Consider the following 18,675-nt stretch of genomic DNA (forward strand, 5'->3'; position numbering starts at 1 on the left):
CATTGTGATATTAGATTTTCCTCATATTGCCCAGCCCTACTTCCTAGACCACAGTAATTACTTCTATTCTAGTTTCCAGGTGGAAAGGAATGTGAATCAGAGTGGAATTGTGCTACTTGCGATGTGGTATAATCTCAGAAATTTTCATGCAAAGCAGTGTCTCTGTTAGCTGTTTGAATGCGTCTGTTTCTTCTCATCCATCATGGCTATTCAAATTCAGTTGGAATCCTCACACTATTTTGATTCCTTCACTGTCTGATGCAGAAGTCATCGAAATAACTGTGGCTGTGGATAATACATTGACCACTCTCTGCAAAACATCTGTTCCTCTTGTGCTGCCTGATCCTGTAATACCTGCACTTATCCGTTAGATAATCCATAAATATCATGGTGATTTACACTGTTGCTCATATAGCTGATACACAGGTATATGCTCCATTTAGCCTATTTAGTAACAAAATGCATTTCTTTCTTCAGTTCAAAGAGTCCAGATCTGAAGCTCTTTTATTATGCCTTCCATATCTGACCTGGAACCTGAATAAAAACCTTGAAAATCTGCCCTCAGCATCAATCTGAATGTGATCTTTGACTCTGAGCTGTGCTTTCACACACAAATTAATAAGGCCGTACTGGCTAGCCCTTCCCCAGCGAAGAAATACATTTAATAATTTTTTAAAATCTCTAACGCATCTTGATAAAGTCATCAACTCCTTCCTAGCATCAGGTTTAGACTTTTATAATTTCCTCTACTCGAATCTGTGCCAAAGGTCCCGCATCCACCTAAACTGCCAGAGATGAAACCACATCACCATCCTCGATGCCCACACTGGCCAACTCTTAGGTATCAGATAGATTTTAACTTAAAGTAATTACTTTTAAAGCCTGCTTACGGATTTAGTTAAACCTTACGAACCTCAGGTCACACCCTCCTAACTGCTTCTAAAGCTTGTCTCATTACAAATGGAAATCACTGTTTGCTGTTAGAAAAGGAACTGAGACAAACTTGGGATCTACTATAGATGACTGCCATCACACAATGAATATTTAGAAGAAGACTATTTTTCTTCTTTTAGCAGTTACCACATCAGATCACCTGCCTCAACCTCACTCTATCCCTAGTATCCTCTGTCACGCCAACCCTCTGCATGTCCTCCTTCACTACATCCATGATGACGTCACTTGGGGTCCTTCTGCCAGACAATTTCATCTTCAACATCCTATGTTTAATATGCACTCTAACCACTACTGTAGTGGTTTACATATTTGTCTGACAAGACCACTGGATGGTCCCAGGAGGAAAATTTGGGCTGCATCAGGAAGTGCATCTATCATAGTAATCTGCAAAATCAAACGTGCTTAACATGCTTAATTATATTTATTTTACCCTACTAGCCATGTTTGTCATGCTGCATTTATTCTACTTTATGTAAGCCCTGTTTTTACGAGTGTAGTTCAGTTTTGTTGGCTGTTTGACACAGAAAGTAATATACCGCAACGACTATACTAGTTTAGCGTTTTAATATCATGTTAATGTTACTTCGTTTTATATAAATATTCATCTGTGTGTGTAGAGTGACAGTAAGGAAAGCTCTCCATAGTCAGGTAATATGAAAAGGCGTGTAAACAAATGGGAAACTTGGGCTCGAATATTCACTGACAGATGATGCATAAAAATGTGATTAGGCAGTAAGTGGGTTGAGCCTTAGCAGCTGGGTTTGAAAAACAACTTTACATAAGACAAGAAAGACTCTCATCCATAACAGGGGTAGTAATAATTATAACCTAATCAGAGCATAAATAAGGCGTTGAATGACGTTAAATAACATGAAGGCGATTATGATTTTGGGCCAGAAATGTTTCAGCTACATAAAACGCTGGGAGGAAAACAGCAGATCGCAGCATTGCATGCTAGCAAAAGCAGTGATAACCTTGATGTTTTGACGCCATTTCCCCACACATGATAACAAACAGCAGTCAGAGAACACCGAACACTGACACAGCATCACTGAGCTCATAAAGCTGTACCTAACGCTGGGCAGCGTTAGCTCGGCGCTAAAGCTAATCACTTAGCCTGCTAGCCAGCTAGCACTAGCCCGTGCTAAAGCAGCTCTCATGCAGGCGCTGATAAACGAGCTGCTGTGAGCTGACACCGAACCGAGCGACACGCAGCGGGTCACGGAGCTCAGTAACACAGACAGGAACATGTCAGTTTTCAGCAACAATGCTGAAAATTACCTGCGGTTTCTTCTCAATCTGCTCTCGTCCCCTCAGCTGCTCTGCTGCATTAACGAGACCTTCATTATGGGCTTGATTGACGGATCGCGAACTAGTGCACGAGACATGGAAACAAATTACGTAGTTTTAACTGCCTGCTTCAGTGCGATGCATGTGTATCACCACAGCGTACCCACGGGCGGGGTTTATTGCGCAAGAGGCGGCAATGTTGATTCCAGTGATTCCAGTGCGGCCGCCCTGCGCGCACAGAGCGGTGTTATAGAATTAACGCTACTTTCAGACTTGAGGCGGGACATAGGAGAGGCTGGGCTGACCTGGGGTGAAGCTGAGATGTCCGCTGGGTGTCGCTGTGGCTCAAAGAAACGGGAAGTAAACAGAGCAGCAGTAATGGCCTCTGACTCAGGACTACCGGCAGTTTCTTCTCAAAATCTGGGAATAACAATAGCTATAATATCAAGTTTCATTAATGGGTCGACATTTGTGCTGCAGAAAAAAGGGATACTACGTTCCCGCCACAGAGGTAAAGCACAGAAACAGTAAACGTGGCTGTTTGTGGAATAATAGAGACTGACTGAAGTGTTGAATGTTCTCCAACAGGAAGGTCGTACCTCACAGATGTGGTGTGGTGGAGTGGGACACTGTGTAGTGAGTATCATTTACAGACTTGGTGTGTTATTTAGAAAATTATATGTCTCACACACCTGTCTGTGAATCTCTGCAGTGATTACGGGTCAGGTTGGTAATTTCCTGGCATACAATGTGGCCCCTGCGGTGGTAGTTACTCCTCTGGGAGCCCTGGGAGTGCTGTTTGGGTGAGTTCGGTAGCTTGTCATTTGGTTGTTTGTTTCTTAAGTATTCAGCTCCACGTGGAATCTTTTTGGGCTAAACTGCAAACATCATACAGAAGTTTTAATCAACTCCTCATGGGCATGAATGTCATGTTCATTTTGAGCTATATATGTACAGCATACGTCTTTAATGTCTTTATAGGTCAAACTATACATCTATATAGCCCCACTAATATTTTGTTTAATTCTATATAGTGCCAAATCAACCACTCTTCTTGCTATATTTGGTAGAATTAATTTAAGCTGCTTGGTTTCCTGGCACGGACTCCACTTTTAAGTGTTATCCACTAATTTTCATTTAGGATTGTGCTTCCAAAAGCATTTCCAAAGCATTATTTTATCCTGCTTTAGTCATTCCAAAAGCAGTTTTAAGTTTTAATGTGTGTTTGGAGCATTCACTTTTAACAATCGAATTGGGGTTAAGATGAAGAATTTGGAGGTAGTCGGTCTTCATCATTAGTCAGTCCACTTTTTGCAATCTACCAGTACCATCGAAGCAAAGCAGCCACAGAGCATGATACTACCACCACCATGCTTAACCGATCGTGTAGTGTTTTTAGTTTTGAAGGACTCACCTTTACTCCAAACATACCTCTTGTCATTTGTTAAAATAGCTAAAAAATGTTCTCGTCTGACCATAAAACTTTTCTCCAGGAAACATTTGACTTGTCCACCTGGGCATTTGCAATTTTAAATCAAGCTGTTGGAGGTTTTGATTTTGGAGCAGGGGTTTCTATCTTGGTGGTTCCCTCTCAGTTCATGGTGATGTAAAATTTGCTTCACTGTGTACATCGATGCTGGTGTTCCAACAGGTTCCAGCTTATGGCATGCTTGAGCCTTGATGGTTCCTGGGTTGTTCCCCAATAATACTTACCAATTTTCTCTCATCCAAGGGAGACAGTTTTGGTCTTCGTTCAGACTTTAGGAAAGTGGTGATATATCTGAGTAACTTGTACTTATCTACGGTTGTTTGAACTGATAATTCTGCAGTTGCTTAGGAGAAATGGATTCAAGAGACCTTTTCAACTTGCGTAAAACTACAATTCTTATTCTTAGATCTTCACTGAGTTCCTTGGATTTCCCCATTGTTCTGAGTATTGGTCAGTCTATTGAGTGTTGTCAAACAAATCCTTTTTTAATGCTGGCAAACAGAAACAACCAAAGTCAATCATGACCACTAACAAGAAGTTAACAGTCCTTGGCCTTGTCAACTTCGTAAAACCTGAAGCATCACTTATTAAAAGATTTAAGTGAGTGTGTATGTTTATTTGTGTATCTATATTTTTGACTCTGTCTGGATTACAGAAAATCCAAAATAAATTCAAACTTGTGCATCCAATTCTTCTTTTTTGACGTTGTTACAGATTTATGTTCAAAGAAATAATTAAAAGTCCCAAATTACCATGAAATTCAAGCCCATAATAAATGTAGGGAAACACTAGGAGCACTTTCTGGTTTCAAATAATCTCTTTCGAGGCAATACACGTAAGCTTAAACATCAAAGAACTCAAAATGACTGAAACGGGGGTAAAATGAAGTCCCCGGGGCTGCTGCACAGCCTGCAGCTTGTATCCTGTCTGCTGCAACAAAGGGAGCTGAATCTGCCCCTGCTGATGAGAAGCTAGATACACCATTTCATTTACCCAGTAATGCTTAAATTTAAGTTAGATTTGGCTTTTAGAATTGAAAAAGTGAACAGGATGGGGCCTAGTAGTGAGCTCTGCGGAACACTTCCTGTGACTCACCACAAAACCAGACCAGATGTTCACACTTACAGCATCGTATATTGGCACACATTTATTTCAGTAAAAACAAATAAAAAACTGTCACAGGTCACTGAGCAGATAAACAAAAAAACTGACATCACACAGTGTCAGATCTCCACCCAGGCAGTTGGACATAAAGTCAGCACTATCATACAAGATGGTGAATGCTGCATGGCTCATTTATACTCAGGCCCGCCATCATCAAGTCCCCTGCAGCCAAATAATGTCTTTTTTGTTTTTAAGCATCACATGATCTTGCTGTGTGGTGTTTATATCGTGTCTTATGTTCCTTTTCTTTTGCTGTTTTGTTTGTATACACTGAGGAACACGTTTAAATCCACTGCTTTCCAATGGACAACAAAGTTTTCTGATTCTGAAATAGTTTTTAAGGTATGACAGTGATCATCCTCATTTATTTTTGTCCACTGACTGATTATTTATTTGAGACTCGGGAAAACGGTTATTAAAAGACAGAAATCTCGATTTCTGACAGCAGACTGTTTGTGTTACTTTAACCTGAGAGGATTAAACTTCTCGCCCTGTTGAATCAGTTGTTTCTGTTGCACTTGAAGACATATATCCTTATCACTGCCACACCTCTCATCTGACAGGTATGTTACTTGAAGTTGTAAATCTTCTACTTTAGGTAACATGCCTGAAGTTGAAGATCAACTGTAAAAAGCTGATAATTTTTTTGTTATTTTAAAAATAAAATCATGTCTGTCAGTCAACGCCAGCATCTGTAAATCATATAACTTAATGAAACTGGATCACCGGTGTAGGTGTGTAAAACTGTCGGGACACAGCCAATAAATCTCAGCCACTCCTTTCAGTAAAGGTCCTCTTTATTTGCTGATGGGAGTCAACAGTATGATTAATATTTACAGCCTTTAAACTGTTGGTAGTATTAGTGAATGGTTTAAATGATACTGCTGTATCATTTAAACCAGGGGTGGGTGAACTCCAGGCCTCAAGGGCTGGTGTCCTGCAGGTTTTAGATGTGTCCTTCATCCAACACAGTTAATCTAAACGGCTTAATTAGCTCCTCAACATGTCTTGAAGTTCTCCAGAGGCCTGGTAATGAACTAATCATTTGATTCAGTTGTACTGACCCAGGGTGAGATCTAAAACCTGCAGGACACCAGCCCTTGAGGCCTGGAGTTCCCCACCCCTGATTTAAGCTCTACAAGAGATAAAACTGTTTAAACACTTTAATTTCTTGAACTTTTGACAGTGTGTGTTTGGGTGCTGCAGGGCTGTGTTGGCCTCCTGGATCTTGAAAGAGCATTTAAGCATCCTGGGGAAGCTCGGCTGTGTTTTATGCTGCTGCGGCTCTGTGGTGCTCATCATTCACGCCCCGACAGCAGAGGCAACTTCAAGGCTCGAGTTGGAGGACAGGCTCCTCGACCCAGGTAACACAGAGGGGCTCTTTATTTGCTGTTTCCTTCACACAGATTATGCACTTAATCAGTCATTCTGTTTTACACCAACATTATATATGTATATACACTTCCTCATCTGACTGATCTGTTGTGTCCAAAAGCTTTTCAGTAGGCCATTAAATACCAATATACACTCCTTTACTTTGCAGACAGTAAAAATGCCTATAGTTAGTGTGTAATACAACTTCTCTACACCTGCTCCAATTTGTGCTCCTAAAATAACTCTTCGTTTTTCTTGTTGTCCTGCAGTGTTTGTCACGTACGCCCTTGTGGTGGTCCTGCTGCTGATCATTCTCATCGTGTGGGTCGCTCCGGCTCATGGCACATCAAACATCATGGTGTACGTTGCCATATGTTCCTTGCTGGGAAGCTTCACAGTGCCGAGCAGCAAAGGCCTCGGCCTGGCGCTTCCGGACGCTTTCGGCGAGGGCCCATCAAGCAGCAGGGCTCGGGCGCTCTTCCTGGGCTTGCTGGGCACGCTGGCTGTCAGTATCCTCACACAGTTCTTCTTCATCAACAAGGCGCTGGAGTGTTTCAGCTCCAACATATTTGAAGCGATTTACTATGTGACGTTCACGTCCACCGTGATTTTAGCTTCTGGTCTTCTCTTTAAGGAGTGGACCGCGCTGACTATAACAGACAGCCTCGCCATACTGTGTGCTTTAACCACGGTGTGCGTCGGTGTTGTTTTACTGCACATTTCCCAGGAGGCGCTGATTACGTGGAAGAAAAAAGAGGAAAAGTCAGACTGATTCAGATGTCTTTTAATCCTTTACATCGCGTCTGTGCCAAACTTGAGTTCCTGAGACTTTTTTCTACCTCCAGTTTGAATGACCAAAACAACATAAGATATATAATTAGTTTATTTTATCTTAAATATGTTTGAAGTAACACTAGATATGATATATCTCATTAACCCTCAATCAGCCGAATTATCTTATGACACCTTTTATTTTAAAGAAGATTATATTTTTAATGTTTCTCTCTGTGTTTCTAATGCCTTTATCTACGACTGAGTGAACTTTAACAAACTCTAAATCAACATCTGGTTTGGGGATATGGAATTCAAAGATTTTGTACAGAAACATTAAAAATCAGGGTCCCTCTTTCTGCTCTCCATGTGTTGTCCACGATTCACTGTAAAATATCACAGTTTAATGAAAAGAAGCAGAAAATTTCAAACATATCAAAGCCTGCAATGTTAAAAACCACCTTCCATTCTCCTCATCACAACAGTGGTCCAAATCCTGTTTTTGTTTCTTTTGTTTTTTAAAATGGGAAAAAAAAAAAAAGAAAAGTTGGAGGACGTGTAGACTGACTGAACATTTTCATGCTTGAAAATATCTCAAGAGCACTGGAGTCATAAATGAGGCATTTCATTACAAGCTTAAATGTGGTCTGAGGACCGACAGTTAATTTGTCACTGTTGTGTAAATAACTGTGCTTCCTTTCCTCCAGAGTCTTGCCCATCAGGCTTTTACAGGCTGTCTCAGTTCTTAGAATCACCTCCGTGAGTTCAGGCCGCCTGTAAATTATTGAAGGTAACTCCATAGCTCCCTCTTCAGCTGTGTGGAGGACGACTGAGTATTCTGTGCAAAGGAGAATTTTGTAACATATTCCTTCTCTTCTGTGGCCACTCGCTGTTTACATGAATACATTAAAACTTGAATAAATTAATTAATGTTCTACTTTTATGAATGGTTATTTATATGAGTCATCCCCCTGGGATTACTAATGCACAGACTCACAGAGCAAACATACCAGGATGTGAACATCATCAGAAGCTCTTCACAGAAGAACAAACACACAAGCAGACTTAAGATGTGCCTCCATCAATGTCAAACCTTTAATTTATATCCATTTTAAATGCAACTGACTATAACTCATAATCCTCTAAAAGGGAGATTGATTAATACTTTTAAATCACACAAGATAAGCTAAATTCTACTGAAATAGCTTACAGATCAGCTTTTCATTGTCTTCTGTTATTTAGAGGGAAGGAGGCTCCAGTCCAAATATTTCACATGATGTACAGCACCAGTCAAAAGTTTGGACACACCTGAGGAGCTTGGATGTTCCTCTGGGACAATTTGAAAACTGAGGCACACAATGAGTCTCTCTGACTATCACACCAGTGAACACAAAGTCTGGGTGTTAAATTCTTCATAAATGTGAAGGGGTTTTTTGAAAATATTGATTGATACTGATACTGATCAGTCTTTAAAGGGGCATTTATGGTTTAGTTTTGCTCTCACTGGGCTATCACTGATTTATTTTTAAAAATTCATATATTTATAGGAAAGTAAGTGAGGACTAAAATACACTGATTTGGTAGAAGGCACAATTTCCTGGTGTAGAAAGCTCAGCTTATTGGAGGTCACTGAAGACGTCAGCAGATGTTTCCTGGCTGTGACTTTATTGTTATCATAAACTATTAAGAGTAGATCATGAAAAATGATAAACATGACGAGCACATCCACACTTATGACTGTCTTCTAACCTTCCCTTTTAACTTAAACAGGCCAATAAACTTGTTTACTTTGATTATAATGTCTGAATACAATTGAATGAATATTACATTCATGCTTGAGTTTGTAAGCTGTGCTATAATGCAGCTGAAACGTGAAATTTTGAAATTCTGTCTCATAATCTGAAGATTTCAGGAGACAGTCTGAATAGTTTGCATAGGCGAGCAACTGAGTTGGATATTATTTTAGTTAGTCAAACATAACAAATATAAACTACATGTTTGAATGGATGAATTGAATAAGTTCCTTCCGTCTTTTTAAACTGTAGTGACACTTTCTCATTTACTGTTAACTAGAGAGTGACCCAGCATGGTCAATTATGACTCCGCACATATTTATGGTTCCCTGTTCTGCAGTGAACCATGGTCATCAGATTTTCTGCTGTAGAAACCTCAGATCTGAGTCTTTTTGCACAAACTCTTTGAAATTTTCCACATTTCCAAACCAGATTTTTGAAACCGAAGCACCCAAATAACAAAGGATGAAAAGCGCCCTGACTGTGAGGACTTTAGTGCAATCAAATTATTCAATTTATCTCAAGTTTGGTGCTCAAATCAGACCAGCATACGGTCTATCTATAATTCACTCAAACATTCAGTTAAAAAAACTGTTAAAATGTGTTTAAAATGAAAAATTATATTATGATTTTGTTCATATTTTTATACCCAAATTCAAGCCAGCACAATAGACTCCTCGTAGAAGTCAGAAATTATCCGAGCATAGGATTCAACCACTAAAACAAATTTTTCTAATCAGGAATGAAAGCAAAAAACTGGAATTTGGCATCCTTAAAAATGTTTTATTAGGTGTTTTCTTATTTGTTGTAAACATTTTAAAATTAATGGAGAAAAAAATATTTTTAGTGTTACAATATTATTATTAAATAGACTGCGTATACTGGTGGATTACTTATTAGAAAAACATAAAAATGATTTTGGTAATTACCAATACTGTTCATTTATGCCAGCTGTGGCATAAACCTTACCCTGGAGGGTGGTTTAATGAACATTGTTAAGCACCGAACTGCAGGTTTTTATGTCTTTATTTCAAAGACGAACATTTGCATGCTTTTTAAAACCGCTTAATTAATTAATAACATTAAAACATCTTTGTCTGCCATAGATCAGCATATATAGGTATGTGAAACAAAAACAGGCCATTTAAAAAGATTTCTCTAAAAACTACTTGCTCTGGACCACCAACGTGGTAGGTTTCAAAGGATGACATTTAAAATACTTAATTTTGGAAAATTACACCAAAATGTTTTGAAGTGAGACCTGTCTGATTAGAAACCAGATTTGCAATAATATTTATTATTTAGGAAGTATAATTTAAGTTATTTTTTATTTAGGATTTTCATTTCATTTTGACTTTTTATATTTAAATTCAGTTTGGTTTCAGTTAATTTCCAGAGTGTTTTTTTTTTTTGCTTCAATTTAGTTTTTAATTGCTTGAAAATCTTTTGTTTTAGTCTTTCTAATTATTATTGTATGAAGCAATGACTGTACAGTCATTGGTATGAAGGGCATAGTGAGGCATGCTGACTGACGGTCTCAAAAAACAAACCGTCAGTACCAAGTGTAATAAAACTGTGATAACACGAATAAATGCTAAATCATAAGGATATTTTCTCTATATTATTTTTTTATTTTTAGTGCGTTTGACAATATATATATATATAGATTTAGTTCTAGCAGTTTAGTTTTAGTTAACTATATTAACCACTGATTTTCTTTTTAATGATAAAGCGCTGCCAGGTTTCCCTGGTAGACCTGTGATGGAGTTTCCAGTACGCCTGCGGTTCCGGGTCCAGGTGGTTCCGATGTTGCGTACCGCCTGCGGTGCTGGGTCCCGCCGGCGGAGGGCACACCGCTCAGGCCGCGTGTCCTGTGCGAGGCGGAAGGAGCGGCGCGCAGTGCGGCAGCAGCGTCTGGAGGCTCGGCGTGTGCGCGCTGGTTGAACGCGGAGGGAGCAGTAGGTGATGCGCAGCCACGGAGCCGGAAAGCAGACTGTTCATCAGCGAGAGCTTTCTTGTGTGTGTGGAGGGGAGCAGCCCGCGTTGAGCAGGTAATAATCCGAGCTCTGTGCTCGTTAAAGGCGGCGCAAAGAGACTTTCAGTGGCTTCATTCACTCTGCGTTAGCCAACCAGTCAGCCAGCTAGCCTCCGCGCTAATGAAGCTAATGCGGCTAGCGGCGTATAGCAGCATTTACACGCTTTCTTTATTTCTGCCGGTGAGTTAAAGCACAGATTAGTGTCCACACAGGGATGACTAAGTTAAACACCAAAACAATCCCGCAAAAAAAGACCGGCTGAGGCTAACTCGACATTAAGCTGCACCTATCGCGGCCAGGTGAGCCTCCCTTTCGTATCACTTCCTGAATTCTTGAGTACTGGAGTTAGTTGATTTACATAGCAGGTGACTGAGTTGCCCAATGCTTTTGAATGTATGTCAGTACAACACCCAGAAACCCTTCAGGTTTTACCGAGAGTCACTCGGGTGTGCGTGAATGGGAGCAGACTGTAGGTAGGAAGGACAGCAGGTAGATGGATTCTTCCAACTCCTCAGGTGATGCTTTTCCAGGGTGTAGAGTGGACTGTGGTCACGGTAGGTCCCTGCTGGGGTGCTGACGTTAAACACTGGTCTTTATGGGTCTCTCACGCCAGCCTGTGATCTGTTCTTCTGCTGTCAGGTGTTTGGGTCGGACAGAACTGCACCTTACTGGGTCAGCACCTGCGCTGTCAGCTGGTAAATGTGACAGACCGCAACACATCCAGCCTCACTATGGCTCAAGACAGGGGCAAATATGACTTCTACATTGGCTTGGCGCTGGCCGTCAGCTCCAGCATCTTCATCGGAGGCAGTTTTATCCTCAAGAAGAAAGGACTTCTGAGGTTGGCGAGGAAGGGGTCCACACGGGCAGGTAGGGGGGCTTTTTTCTGAGCATCGATACAGGTCACCCCAAACCTTGAGGGGACCCACACTTCAGTCTTCTTTTTCTGTTTGTTTGCTTGTCTGTTAGCCCCCTGTCTGTCTGTTCCCCTCTCACAGGCACTCCCTGTGAGGGGTGTTTCCACACATGCTTATCCATTGTGATATTTCAGGCTTGTCAGGTTCTCCTCACCTGTGCAGGGTGTGTTTAAGTGTGTGTCTGCATGTTGTTTGTGTGCATGAGTCATGAACACTCTTAAATCCTAGCAATCATTAACTCCAGCGCTCTGCTCGACCTTCAGTTCACGTCCATCGCCTGACCTGCAGTCAAAGCGAGCAGTTGCATAATTCAAGTTTTTCTTACATGCAAGTGACATTGAAATGAGGAATCACGTGGAAATGAAAACTTTTCTTTTGCTTTTCAGGGCAGGGAGGTCATGCATATCTGAAAGAGTGGCTGTGGTGGGCAGGTTTACTCTCAAGTAAGTGATAACGCTGTGGCTCAAAATGAAATGAGATCATTCAGATGCAGGTGTAGCAGACATTCTCCAGAGTTGGTGCATAACATATTTGCATATGTTGAGGTCACATGTGGCTTCAGGAGCTGGTATTTGGCTTTGTCTTTGTGGATGCACCACCTGGGCTCATGCTGATTGCTGATGCTGTTTAAAGGAGACCTGCTGCTGTTGTTATTTTGTCACATTCAGGACTTCTTTTGCGTCTCCTTCACTTTTGTTATCGTTACATAAAAGCTCAGAATTGGTCTTTGGCAGATTGAACTGAAGAAAACCTGCCCAGATTTCTTCTTTCTTGCTTATTTAATTGTTTTCTCTTGAATTACAATTCAAATTCAAGGAAGAACACCGTTTTTTTAATATTAGATATTTAAGTTCTCCAAGGACTGATTAATCATGTTAAGTAATCACGATCTCAGTCTTACACTTGATTTTAAAGCAAACCTTGTTTTTTTTCTCTCTCGTCATCCTTTTCCAGTGGTGGATGTTCATATTAAACATGTCCAAAGTTTCTAATGATGAGCTCAGTGTATTTACAATAATCCTTCAAAGCTCAGACTGCTCCAAACACTCAGTTTATCACAGATTTGTTTCCTACTCTGGGATCAGAAAGTATCCTTAAAGGGGCTGAAACGGCTTATTTCAGGCAGTCGATGAAGTCTGACTACACGAGTGAGATAAATAAGGATTATTTTGAACTGTGAATCATGCAGGGCTACTCTAGGAGAGTCCAAAAATAAAAACAGGACCTGGGAATGAATGAAAGTGTTTGGTAATAACAAATGAGCTAAATGTAATCTCATTGTTGAATCAGATGGTATATTGGTGCATGTATTTCATTATTACAGATGTAATAATCCAGCTTCATCTCGCTAGCTTTAAGATATTTTGTCACTGTCCCATTGTCAAACCCTTTCTTTCTGTACTACCTCTGTTGCAAAATGCCCTAAGCCTCAGATAGTATTACAGTGTTTGCATGTCTCTGTCACAGGACAGTTCTACTTTCCTTCATGTGTGGAAATAACTGTGTGTTAACCTTTTGCAGTGGGGGCTGGGGAAGCGGCCAACTTCGCCGCGTACGCCTTTGCTCCTGCGACGCTAGTCACACCGCTGGGAGCCCTGAGCGTACTCGTCAGGTACTGATGAGTGTATGTGTCTCATCCACGTCGATGTTTTGATTGTGTAAGAGTGTGTGTGACCTGAAGTGAATTTTTTTTTTTTTTTTTTTTTTTTTTTTTGGTCGCAGCGCCGTGCTGTCATCATACTTCCTGACGGAGCGGTTAAACCTGCATGGGAAGCTTGGCTGCCTGCTCAGCATCCTGGGCTCCACCACCATGGTCATTCACGCTCCGAAGGAAGAGGAGATCAGCAGCCTCGAGGAGATGGCGGCCAAGCTGGTTGACCCAGGTACAGAAAAAAACTCTTCTCTGTAGATCGTGTCTACAGATATTTCCTCCAAATATTCATTTTAGCTTCACAAAACATGATCATGCCTTACATGCAAAAGGTCTCAGGTTCGATTCCTGAAGGCAGCACAAACCCAGCTTCAGGGGATCACAAGCCACTATACTCCCAACACCGGTCCCGGGCGCTAACACAGATCTGCAGATTTTCACTGATCAATATAATGTGCAAAAAAAAAAAAAAAAGTAAGTTGATCTTTCAGGGAACTTGTTAACCTATTTTGCATCATTCTTCTGTTTCACTGAGGAAACCGGCTCCAGGGAGTCAGGTGGAAGAAATGTTCAGTTTCTTTGTTTACCTGCAGCAGGTTTCAGTGAACCACACCCTCTGAACAACTAAAACGTGTATTTTTACTTTTGTGAAAGAGCATTCAGCAGATGCTATATTTGGAATATTTTCATTTCCATCAGACAGGAAATGGAAGCTGGAATTTACCTGCGATAATTCAGGAATTGTTTGAGTCACTTTCTGTTGTTGTAACACAAAGTTCACATCTGAAGCAAAAAAGTATTTAGTATCCACTGTTAGTTTCATTGTTAGCTTTACTCTTTCTGATTATTTGAATGTGGAGAATATTTGGTCAGGAGCAAGATCCAATCTTTATAATGCAAATCTAACACTTCCTGACTTAAGAGTCATGTGAGAATAACAGGTCATGGAAAAACTTTAAAATAACTGAAACAATAATGTAATCTCTTCATTTCAGCTGGTTAAGATGTTTCTTTCTGCGAGTAGTTTTAGTTATCTAATACTCTCATATGAACAAATGTGTTAATATGCAAAATATGAGGGAAATAATGTTTCTATGGTTTTGAAAAGCTAAACTGTGTCATTCTGCTTCAGTTGATTTGTTTTAACTCAAAGCTGATGTGAAAAAAACCTCACAAAACAGACTCCTGCTCTCTGAAAGTAAAAAAAAAAAAAAAAAGAGATTTGTGTGTCACACGTTAAAGTTTGAAGGGCTACATTAATTTTAACTGTTAAACGTTAAGTTTGTATGTTCTCTCTGTGTACTCGGGTAGTTGGTGGGGTTGGGTTAATGATTCTAAATTGCCCATATGTGTGAATGTGAGTGTAAATTGTTGTCTCTCCATTAGTCCAGTGACAGAGTGGCAACCTGGCCTGGGTGTACACATTATGGCAGCTGGGATCAACCCCAGCCCCCTGCAACCCGGAATTAGATAAGATTGGATTTATTGAAGTGAAGGATGCTGAGAATAGTGATGGTTTGCAGATGCTTATTTTCTTGAAATGCTCCCCGTCCCACCTCTTCTCCTTTTCTTTCTCAGGGTTCCTTGTCTTTGCCACCCTCGTCATCATCGTTGCACTCATCTTCATATTTGTTGTGGGTCCCCGCCACGGCCAGACCAACATCCTAGTCTACATCACCATCTGCTCGGTAATCGGAGCACTCTCTGTGTCCTGTGTGAAAGGACTGGGCATCGCCATCAAGGAAGCGATCGCCGGGACGAGCGTGGCGAAAAACCCGCTGGCGTGGATCCTGCTCCTGGGTCTAGTGGGCTGTGTGAGCACGCAGATCAACTACCTGAACAAAGCTCTGGACATTTTCAACACCTCCCTGGTAACGCCTATCTACTACGTGTTCTTCACCACGTCCGTGCTCACCTGCTCCGCCATCCTCTTCAAAGAGTGGGAGCACATGGGAGCGGACGATGTCATCGGCACCCTCAGTGGCTTCCTCACAATCATCGTGGGCATCTTCCTGCTCCACGCCTTTAAAGACGTTAGCGTGAGCCTGGCCACGCTCGCAGTGTCCATGAGGAAGGAAGAACGAGCGTTTCCCACAGCCAACGGCATAGCATCTCACACCGCCTACGAACTGCTGGACGAGGAGTCGACCGGAGACTTGGAGGAGCGAGACATGGCTTCGCATTTCGATAGCGTCTCCAGAAGGAATGGCACGATGACATCCTCGCTGGATCACTAAGGATCTCCCTATTCCAGAAGACTCTGCCGCGGCTCTGATGTAGACGTGGAGAACGATGAGACAATCAGCGATCCGGGGCGTAAACAGACCAGTGGATTGTAGTTAATGTTTTAATTTGCCTTACTTTTCTTGGAATATGGCTCATATTCATCTCTAGTTAAACTTAATTTCATTCCTGTGTAGCGCTGTAAATAAGTTTTATAAAAAGGTTTTATGGACATGCACCTTCATGCACTGACTTCCTTTCTATGAATCAGATGAAGTTTTAAAATATATATATTCTTTATGAAGTCCTGTTGACAATGACTACATTTGATAGGACGTTCACTATGATTTGAGTTGTCGTGATACTTGAAGGTAACGGCAGTTAATGTTGGGAGTTCTGAACTTTTTCTTTGCAGTTTTTACATTAAAAGCTCAACACAAACCAACATTTGTTACATATTTATTGAATTAAATGATTAAAACATAAGGCACAGTGAATAAATGCTGAACATGAGCATGAGCTCTGTTACTTCAGTTCCACTTAAAATGTTTAGCATGCAAGTTGAACAGTGTAGAAAATATAAAATTACCATCACCCACACTTAAAATAGATTAATGCTCACCCTCAAACACCCGCCACCGCAAACCCTTAAATACGTCAGATAAAAACTACTTCCTCTCTCTGATCTACTTCTGTCTGCAAGTATAAAACAAAGAATATCCAAAAAGGGGAAATATTCTTTTCTGATAAGGCACAAATGAATACAAAAAAGAAAAAGTGGCCCAACTTCTGACACATGATGGTCCTCAGACCCAAAGGGTGATATTTGTGGTGATGCGGACAGTGTTTGAAACTTCACGCTGGTCCACAGTGTCGACGGCCGCCTCAGCTGCTGGCGAGCGACTGGTGTATCGGAGGCTGGAAGCATCGCACGTGCTCGACCGGCATGTTCTCGCCGTCACCAGACTTCATGTACTTGTTCAGGATGGCGAAGATCTCGTTGTTGAGGACTTGGAATCTGCGGATTCTGTCCACCATCTTCTTTAGAGGCTGAATGGGAGACAAACGCGGGAATGAGCTCAGAACAGGTCCCACTTAATCACATTGCTGCTTTTATGTCAGATCCTATTTCACTGGTGAACGTTTATTTTAAATGTGGCCACAGTTTCTAATAGCACATAAAGCCAACAACTCAGACTGTGCTAAACGCTCAGTGTTACACAGTTTTTCCAACTCTCGATTCTGAGGTCACAGAGAGAGCAGGGTGTATTTATAGTAGGTCAGCCCTGAAGTTGACGACACAATAATTCCCAACAGGATTTTTCTTAACCCCCCTATGGGCTTTTGGATCATCACAGGAAATAACAGTTTGTGATACGTTTTAGCCAGATAACTTTTCTCTGTAGTTTCTCAAGAGTACTTGCATCAGTTGCATTAAAAAAAAACAAAAAAAAAAACAAAAACTGAACTTCAGACATAAACATTGCAGTCGTGGTGGCCATCAATGACTCTGAGCTTGTGCAGTTTGCCTGACATCTTCTGCAGTCTCATTTAGTGGCTTGTTGTAGAACATGAGAATGTTCTGAATGAGCAACTTCAAAACAAGGAAAAAATGCCAACTCTTTCTTGGGCTTTAGGATTTATTTCTTTGGAACTACATGTAGTTACCGCAGATGTGGGGAAGTCCCGCCAACCTGCTGTTTAAACCTTCTGTTTATCTGGGCCAGCCATTTAGAAAAAGCTCCCATAAAGGAGGAGGAGCTATAAGAGCCTGTTTGATATTTGGTGTTTCCAAATGATCCAAATGGCAGTGGAAGAACAGAAAATTGTATGCAATTGTGTATAAAACAGCTTATTATGAACTTTAACAGTGTTTCAGTTAAATCTGAGGATCTAGCTGGGAGATGTGAGCTGAGCACCAAGAAAACGGGACAGTTAGCCAGGCTCATTTCAAGGTTAAATCCAGCTCCCGGCAGTTCTAAAACTAACTCATCTGCTTAATCCACACAAACGCTGAAGAGTGTAACGTCGCGGAGGGTTACCTGCGGCGACTATCTGACGACTTCAGAACCTCATTCTGTGTTTTCATGTGCAGCCACGCTGATTAGCTTTTTCCCCATGTACTCAGTGAAACTTGTGGGTTTGGTTCTCAGTGACCTACTTATCTGCCCATGAATGCATCACAGAAATGTTGCTGGGTCAGTGTTGCCAACGCACGATACTCAACAAAGAGTTCATCAACAATCACGGAAAACAAAACACAACAGGAAAATTCCTGAGAGGCAGGTAAGCTCCGAGCAAACAGAACCATCACGCCCATTTCTCTTTCATCGTGCTACACTTCACTTCCAGCTTTTTAAAAACTGATTCAAAACTCTTTCATAGTCTGTGAGGAAAAAAAACAAAACAGTCCATTTATGATTCAGTGGGTCACGCTGAAGCCTTTTTGTGCTCTTTGCTACATTCTGAGGGGATACATTCAGTAACAGATTTCAACATAAATTATTCAAGTTTTTTTTTTTTTTGACAGAAATCCGAGTTCTGATTTCAACTTCCCTGCGCTGCCTCTGCAAGGACCAGAGTGCTGCAGAACTGAGGAAAATGAACATCTGAAGCCGCTCCTGTGTGATCGCCGACACGCTTGTGCTCATGAAGCACAAGGACAGACGTCTGCAGCTGCACGCTGAGCTGTATTTAGCTTTCTGTTAGCAGTGAAATTAATAATTCATAATTTTGGACTCAAAGCAGAAACACAGCATTAGAAAACAAAAAAAACAGTTCAGTGTGGTTTTCTCTCAGTAATGTACGAAGTTATTTTAACTGTTGCAATCTCACACCTGAGACAGATCTTGTTTAGTGACTTTAAACGCTGCAACGTTATTGGCTGCTCCACGACAAACATTAGAGGTGGAGGATCTGAAACTCACCAAGCTCATCTTTCATACTTCTTTACCAGTTCTTACTGTGGTGTTTTACAAAGGATTTATAGAAAAGTATCACTTATTTACAGAGG

At 41.1% G+C, this 18,675-nt stretch overlaps 4 protein-coding genes across 8 annotated transcripts in view; 2 read left to right on the forward strand and 2 right to left on the reverse strand.

Moving 5' to 3' along the window:
* The window catches only part of herc2 (HECT and RLD domain containing E3 ubiquitin protein ligase 2), a 54,450-nt gene extending 52,093 nt beyond the window's left edge, over positions 1-2,357 (reverse strand). For all 4 annotated transcript variants that reach the window (XM_063466619.1, XM_063466618.1, XM_063466620.1 and 1 more), the window contains exon 1: positions 2,236-2,357. The gene's annotated coding sequence lies outside the window, so the exon portion shown is untranslated. The remainder of the gene's footprint in view (positions 1-2,235) is intronic.
* A 247-nt stretch (positions 2,358-2,604) lies between these two features.
* Positions 2,605-7,937, forward strand: nipa1 (NIPA magnesium transporter 1). The gene is made up of 5 exons (XM_063466959.1): positions 2,605-2,755; positions 2,833-2,880; positions 2,957-3,047; positions 6,104-6,261; positions 6,541-7,937. Exons 1-5 carry the CDS (start codon positions 2,623-2,625, stop codon positions 7,041-7,043), a joined length of 933 nt encoding a protein of 310 aa, XP_063323029.1. The 5' UTR covers positions 2,605-2,622; the 3' UTR covers positions 7,044-7,937.
* A 2,688-nt stretch (positions 7,938-10,625) lies between these two features.
* Positions 10,626-16,073, forward strand: nipa2 (NIPA magnesium transporter 2). The gene is made up of 6 exons (XM_063467522.1): positions 10,626-10,886; positions 11,511-11,741; positions 12,175-12,231; positions 13,310-13,400; positions 13,511-13,671; positions 15,018-16,073. The coding sequence occupies exons 2-6, from the start codon at positions 11,603-11,605 to the stop codon at positions 15,674-15,676; spliced, it is 1,107 nt and encodes a 368-aa protein (XP_063323592.1). The 5' UTR covers positions 10,626-10,886; positions 11,511-11,602; the 3' UTR covers positions 15,677-16,073.
* Positions 16,074-16,108: 35 nt separating this feature from the next.
* The window catches only part of cyfip1 (cytoplasmic FMR1 interacting protein 1), a 39,672-nt gene continuing 37,105 nt past the window's right edge, over positions 16,109-18,675 (reverse strand). For both annotated transcript variants that reach the window (XM_063467521.1, XM_063467520.1), the window contains exon 31: positions 16,109-16,712. In XM_063467521.1, coding sequence (XP_063323591.1) covers positions 16,548-16,712 — 165 coding nt within the window. In that variant the 3' untranslated portion in view covers positions 16,109-16,547. The remainder of the gene's footprint in view (positions 16,713-18,675) is intronic.

The sequence above is a fragment of the Pelmatolapia mariae genome, linkage group LG23 (genome assembly GCF_036321145.2).
Source record: "Pelmatolapia mariae isolate MD_Pm_ZW linkage group LG23, Pm_UMD_F_2, whole genome shotgun sequence".
In the NCBI taxonomy this organism is placed as follows: Eukaryota; Metazoa; Chordata; class Actinopteri; order Cichliformes; family Cichlidae; genus Pelmatolapia; species Pelmatolapia mariae.

Coding starts and splice junctions, on each gene's coding strand:
- nipa2 (XM_063467522.1), top strand. CDS start 11,603: ATGGCTCAAGACAGGGGCAAATATGACTTCTACATTGGCTTGGCGCTG. Junction 13,401..13,510: donor GCCCTGAGCGTACTCGTCAG/GTACTGATGAGT, acceptor TTTTGGTCGCAG/CGCCGTGCTGTCATCATACT. Junction 13,672..15,017: donor GGCCAAGCTGGTTGACCCAG/GTACAGAAAAAA, acceptor TTTCTTTCTCAG/GGTTCCTTGTCTTTGCCACC.
- nipa1 (XM_063466959.1), top strand. CDS start 2,623: ATGGCCTCTGACTCAGGACTACCGGCAGTTTCTTCTCAAAATCTGGGA. Junction 2,756..2,832: donor ACTACGTTCCCGCCACAGAG/GTAAAGCACAGA, acceptor GTTCTCCAACAG/GAAGGTCGTACCTCACAGAT. Junction 2,881..2,956: donor GTGGAGTGGGACACTGTGTA/GTGAGTATCATT, acceptor GAATCTCTGCAG/TGATTACGGGTCAGGTTGGT.